The sequence below is a fragment of the Sturnus vulgaris genome, chromosome 3 (assembly GCF_052056855.1).
Source record: "Sturnus vulgaris isolate bStuVul1 chromosome 3, bStuVul1.hap1, whole genome shotgun sequence".
Taxonomy (NCBI): domain Eukaryota; kingdom Metazoa; phylum Chordata; class Aves; order Passeriformes; family Sturnidae; genus Sturnus; species Sturnus vulgaris.
The window spans coordinates 33667157-33673156 of record NC_142245.1 but is presented as its reverse complement, the minus strand read 5'-3'; the positions used below and the strand labels follow the sequence as shown (position 1 = coordinate 33673156).

The window sequence follows — 6000 nt, the reverse complement described above, 5'->3', positions numbered from 1 at the left end:
TATAACAGAAGCATTACTATAGCTTGTGACTTACAATTCAATTCAACAACACAGAAATTTAAGCACATTTGAATATGTATTCACAGTGCTGGTGGTTCCCATGATCCAAACCTCTGTGGTTCTTTCTTTTCATTTTGTGCAAAAATCAGATTGCCTAATAAAAATGGTAGATACAAGGAGGAATGATCTTTGTAAAATCTTCTTATAACATTAAGACCCTGAATGCAGCACACTAAGCATATGCAAAATTATATGTATAAGTCTATGACCTGCTCAGACAGGTCCCAAGGAGTTCCCATTCTGATTGAAAACAAGTGAGAAGCACTACAGTAGATAAAAGAGAGAAAAGGGCTGGCTGCATAAAACTAGTTGCAGAGCAAAACCCAATCCCACACATCCACGTGCTCTGAAATGAAACCATCTACTCAAATGACCCTGCCCCTGTGGTTGTGAATGGCCAATGGCCTCAGGGAAGTCAGTCACTTTGACATAATCCTTGTCCATGCATCCTACTTCTAGTATGTATAATATTGCATTTGTTGTTCTCACTCCTGCACTCCCTCATATTTTCCAGCTACTTGTAACTATTCCCTGCCTCTATCAGAGCAACAGCCAATACAAATCCTGCCTCCTTGTTGTCCCACACTATTTCTGCTCTCACAGACTGCCAAGGATGGGAATGCTGCCATGACCCTCCTGCCTCACTTCACTCACACCCAGCAGAACTGTGATGTGACTGAGGTAAGTCAGACCTAGAAAAGTCTCTAAAATCTGGCACTGCTGGATGCTGTATCTGGCAGTCTGCATGCATGCCAGAATGAGGATGTTGCTTAAAGTCCTTGTGGTAAAAAAAAATTCAGGTCCCATTTGGTAATAACATGGAGTTTAAAGGACCTGATAGGAAATTATTTTGCTCCTAGCCCCTTCTTCTCACTTAGTTCAGCAGCTGCGGTTTCTGCTGTGTAGTTTCTAAAATACAAAAATGATGGTTAAAATCAAGTTTATGATCATACAAGTTTTGTAACACAGATGCAATGAAAATTTTGGGTCATGGTTTTCACCTTACATATAACGCTTCCAATGACAAGATTTGCAATATCACAAAAGTCCTTGACTGAGGGATATGAAACATGCATGAAAAAAAAAAATCTTCCTCATGCTTAATTTCTTACTAATTTGTACTAGGAGTCATGGAATACCAATGTTGGCCTGTCAAACCAGTATCATTTTCCATTCTTCACAGGTATCTGATATTTCAGGCAATAATACTGATCCTGCTACAATTGTGGTTAAGAATTGTGCTGTGCTGCCACCTTCTGATATAATATAATCAGCCATTAATAATCCCATTTGTGATACAGCCCTGCAATATGAACCTAGGAATAATTAGACAATAAGTTTTTGTTCATTGTCTGTATCTGTACTACAAAAAATTTAATGTGAAATTGTGCATTTGCTACGTTAAATAGACTTTTGGATGTCCCCTGTCTGAATGAATACATTTTTAAAAGAGTCCATTTGTATCATTTCATTGTTGTAACATGCTCCCAAGTTCTATATCCATATATAATGAAGTGAGAAGTGGAGAAAATTCTACAGCTGTTTAGCCAAGACTGCAGATGTAAATGACAAACAAACAGGCAGTGAGTATGCCATGATGCCGTGAGGGCTGGGGGTGGTAGTGAGAGGGGCTCTGCCCTGGGCAGGGCAGCCAGAGCCCATCCTACTGCCCAGCCAGGAGCAGGGCACCAGGGGGCACCGGGACAGACCCAGCCCTGGGCATCAGGCACCTCCCTGGGCACACACCGAGGGATTTAAGAGATCACTCTCCCCTACAGAGCCCTACAGAAAAGGGAACAGCAACTATACTGAGTATGGAGACATATCCTCTGTGTGTGTATATATATATATATATATATATATATATATATATCTGAAAAACCATTACTTCTATGAAACACCTGCCATTACTTAAACTTAGAGGCATTAGTAAGCATGCATTGCTACAGCCATCATAAAAATATTTTGCACCTCCTTTTCCTCTCTGTAATGTAGAAAAGCTGTTCAGAACATTTAAATATGTTTTTCAATTTGTCTTCATGAAGAACATCTAATGACAATTTCACCACTTCTCACACTGCATTGTACTGTTTCCACTGGATAACTGATTTATAATTAAAAGGATATTATTTTGAAAACAGTAATTGTAAATATGAAAAGCTACTCCAGTAAACTTTCATGACAAGAGTTTATAACCTCTGAACCTGCTCCCTGAAACACAAACATGTAGCTTACGCATTTTATAACATAAGTCATATATGTATGAATGTTTACATTCAAATTAAGTTTAAATAGCACTGTCAAATATTCAAACTTTTAAAATACCAGAATTAAAAGAATCTAGGGATTTTTAAACATCCATCCAAGGTCAACCCACTACAAACATACTTGTCCAAACAGGGCCAAAAGAACTGTTTCTGTGACATTTTCTGGTAAAGTAGATGCCAGTTTAGGGAGCTGTTTATCTCTATTGAGATACTGTAATAATTTTGTGAATATATTTGCAAACCTGACATCCACAGTTTTATTGGATTCACGGTCAAACACTTCAAAAGCTTCTGTAATCTTTTTCTCAATTTCAGCTACTAGGCCATCTGCAAAAAGAAACATAAGAAAAAGAATGATTCACTGAGCTGTTACAACTAATATATTTCCAATTTGAGACTTACAACAGCAGAAGCACCAAAACTGATAAAAGGCAGACAGGAAAGGTACTTTGAAAAAGCAGAAGTTATTAAAAACCCCCACTCTAAATGCAGGATCTGTCATTTATATTAGTAATATTGCCTTGCTATGGCTCTGCAGCTACATCAAGTCTGATGGCAATGGTATGCCTCAGCTGCATGAACACACAGCTGCCCAGGTGTGGACCCTGCCCAGAGTGTGCCACAGCTCACTCTGGACCACAAGCCTGAGCCCTTCCTGGATGCCACTGTGCCAGTGGAAGAAGCAAGGCAAACATTGGGCCACACTTGCCCTGAGATGGGGCTGAGTCACTTCATCCAGGTTCCTGCATCCAGGGAAACTAAGTGCTCTCATGTCCACTCAGCTAGTCATAAAGCATGAAAAGCTGAGAACCAGGGATAAGATGTATAAGATCTGTGCACAGTGAATATGGCTCATGGTAAATAATTCATAGTAAGAGTTTGGAAAGGAAGACAATCTCAGCAAAGGAGAAGGAGTAATTTGCTGCATTTGCTTTTTATATCTCAATCTCAAAGAATGGGGAAAAAAGAACCACAAGTTATCACAGGTATATCTCACATAAGCCAGAAATTGCATTCTTGGGGCAAGCAAAGAACCAGGAAATAAATTCTGAAGAAAAAATATATAAGGGGAGGAAAAGGTCTATCTCAAAAGGAAAACTCTCTGGCAAGAAAGCCAGGGTAAAAAAAATAGTGAACTGGTAGCCCACTTACTCGTTTGACTCAAAATGACAGAAGATAGGAAGCAAAGTGAAATAGAGTTGACTTCTTGGTCCACGTGGCTAAATACAGCCTCTAACTCTCTTTTGCAAACCAGCTCCCAAGAGGCAGCATTTTTTAAGCTAGCTCCCAAGCCTCCACAGAGATTCCACAGGGAAAATCTAACAGCCAAATTGAGTTTGGTATGAGGGACACTTGTTTCCTCATTTTCATACTTGCCATCTGTATTCTCAATACAATAAGTAAAACAAAGCTCTCCTCTAGTAGACAATATATTTCCTTCTTTAGCTGATGTGGTGTTAAGGGCTGTTGAGCAGCTCAGGCCAACATTAAGCCACCAGATCTGTTTTCTACAGGCATAACAAATTCATAACTAGTTTTCTACAGTCCCAGTAGTTTGGGAACCTCTGGGGCTGTGCAGTGTGCAATGATTTTTTCATTTGCTTTCTTGCCCTCCTGACAGAAATGTCTTTTTGCTGACAAAGGGTATCAGAACTGAACATAGCTGAATGATACATTGGCTTTGTGATCTCCCTCTCTTTATCTCTACCCACGAGCTTTTTTATTGTGGTTTCTCCCCCTGTGCAGTTGAAGAGGCTGCCTGGGTGCCTGGCAGCTGGCCAAGGCCAGCCCATTGCAGGCTATAAGCACGTCAATACAGCAGTGGACTGACCCAGATATAAGGAACCCCTTCTGCAAGTAAAAGAGAGGTGCATCCCCTCATAAAGCTACAGCTGCCTGCTGCTTTCCATCTGTGTTTGGTACTGAAGTCCCCAGAGGATAAACAACGAGAAGATGTGTAGGAACATATCCTGTATTCCTCTCCCTGACTTTATTCCCCTGATGGAAGCATGGGCAGGTGTGTGTGTGATGGACTGGAGACTGGAGCTCACTGAGGAAGAGGAGCCCTTTGCAGTACACAGGCACAAGACAAACTGTACTCTTGACACAGCCTGACAATAATGCCTACCTCTTCTCTGTCTATGTAAAATCCACATTGAATTATTTTTTTAAAAAACTCATTGTTAAATCTAAGTGGACCTGATTCCTCGCAAAAAAAGTCCCTAAAGACTCTCAAAGTGCTACATTTGATGTTTTGGGGTTTTTTTTCTGGTTATTTCAAAGTGTCTTGGATCTTGTCTCCCACACAGGCTCGGACTTTAGTTCTTGACATCAGGCACTTCAATTGTACACTACAACCTGCAATAGAGAAATGTCGAAGGAATATTTATAGCTGTATATTCTTGGCATCATGTATGAGACTTCTGTAGAAATAAAAATTAGCCAAGAGAAGGCAGGGAGAGATTTTAAGTGCTGAAACTCTGTAGGCATCCAGCCTTTCCAAGTTTTTTTCCATGAAGACAGTAAACACTAATCTTACCTTTTGAAAAGGCCTGATAAAGAAAGATCCTGAAATGAGACGAACTTGCTTTAACCTAGGTACCAAACAATCTATATCTCTTCCAAGAACTGAGAGGAACTGAGTGACTAAGAGCCATATCCCTGGAAGAAAACATAATATACTGTTGTCCTCTCAAAGACTCTCTGTGAGATGAGTAAACACCTAATAAGCTTTGGCTAAATTTGTTATCTTCTCTCCAGGAATGAAAGCCAAAGATGTTCAGCATAGTTCAGGATGAAAAAGTTGTTTATCTGAAGAATTCTACAATTCACTCTAAACCTCTCTTTCTAAGGGAAAAGAACACAGATTCCAACTCTAGGATAAGAAATAGGTAAAGTTTTGAAATTATCCCTTCAAGAAGGGCATCAAGAGATCAGACACACAATTAACTCAGTGGATGTGATGCTCTAATGTACTGAAATCGTTCTGTACAGGGAGACTCTTCACCACGGGTAGATCAATGAAAGTTTCATGTTGCCCTGTGTTCTACCAGCATTTCAGGACAGAAATACCTATACTCTGACAGTAAGACTTCACTCACTTATTCTACTAACTATAAAACAAATATACAGTGTCAAGGATAGAATTATCTCACTTCTTGTAATGATTTAAATAAACAAACATTGAAACATACCATGCCAAAAAGGACTCCAATAGCAACATCTATTTATTCCCTCAAAAAAACCTTGTAGGTATGATGTATTATTCCCATTTTTATGCTGTTAAAACGCTTGAGATACTTGTCAATGCTGTCCCATCCTAATTTATTTTTCTACCACATATGCAGTAAGAAGGAAAAATGTCTTAAAATCTATTTCCCAGAATGTTTCCTAGATGTTAACTGAAAATGTGTTCACTATCAAGTTTTCTTTCTTATACTATCCTTTGCTATTTTCCCATTTTGTTTAGTGTGAATTATATAAAAGCTCTTGGTACTGCCAATTAAGTAAGACTGGCAGAGAGCTGGGACTCCCAAGTCAATTCTGATGGTTCTTGCAGAATGAGTTGTTCCTCTTCAGTTTGTCCAGACTGTTCCCCAGCACTCTGAGGCCCGTTTGAAGCCAGCCCTTAAGCAGAACACCTGCTTCAGTTGTGACATTTCTTCTTCAAAGA

General features: G+C 39.5%; 1 protein-coding gene across 1 annotated transcript in view; it reads right to left on the bottom strand.

Annotated features, from left to right (window-relative positions):
• DRC8 (dynein regulatory complex subunit 8) overlaps positions 1-6000 on the bottom strand; it is a 29093-nt gene that overhangs the window by 8924 nt on the left and 14169 nt on the right. The window contains exon 3 of the mRNA XM_088162766.1: positions 2438-2654. Within this exon, the coding sequence (XP_088018892.1) occupies positions 2438-2654 (217 nt within the window). The remainder of the gene's footprint in view (positions 1-2437; positions 2655-6000) is intronic.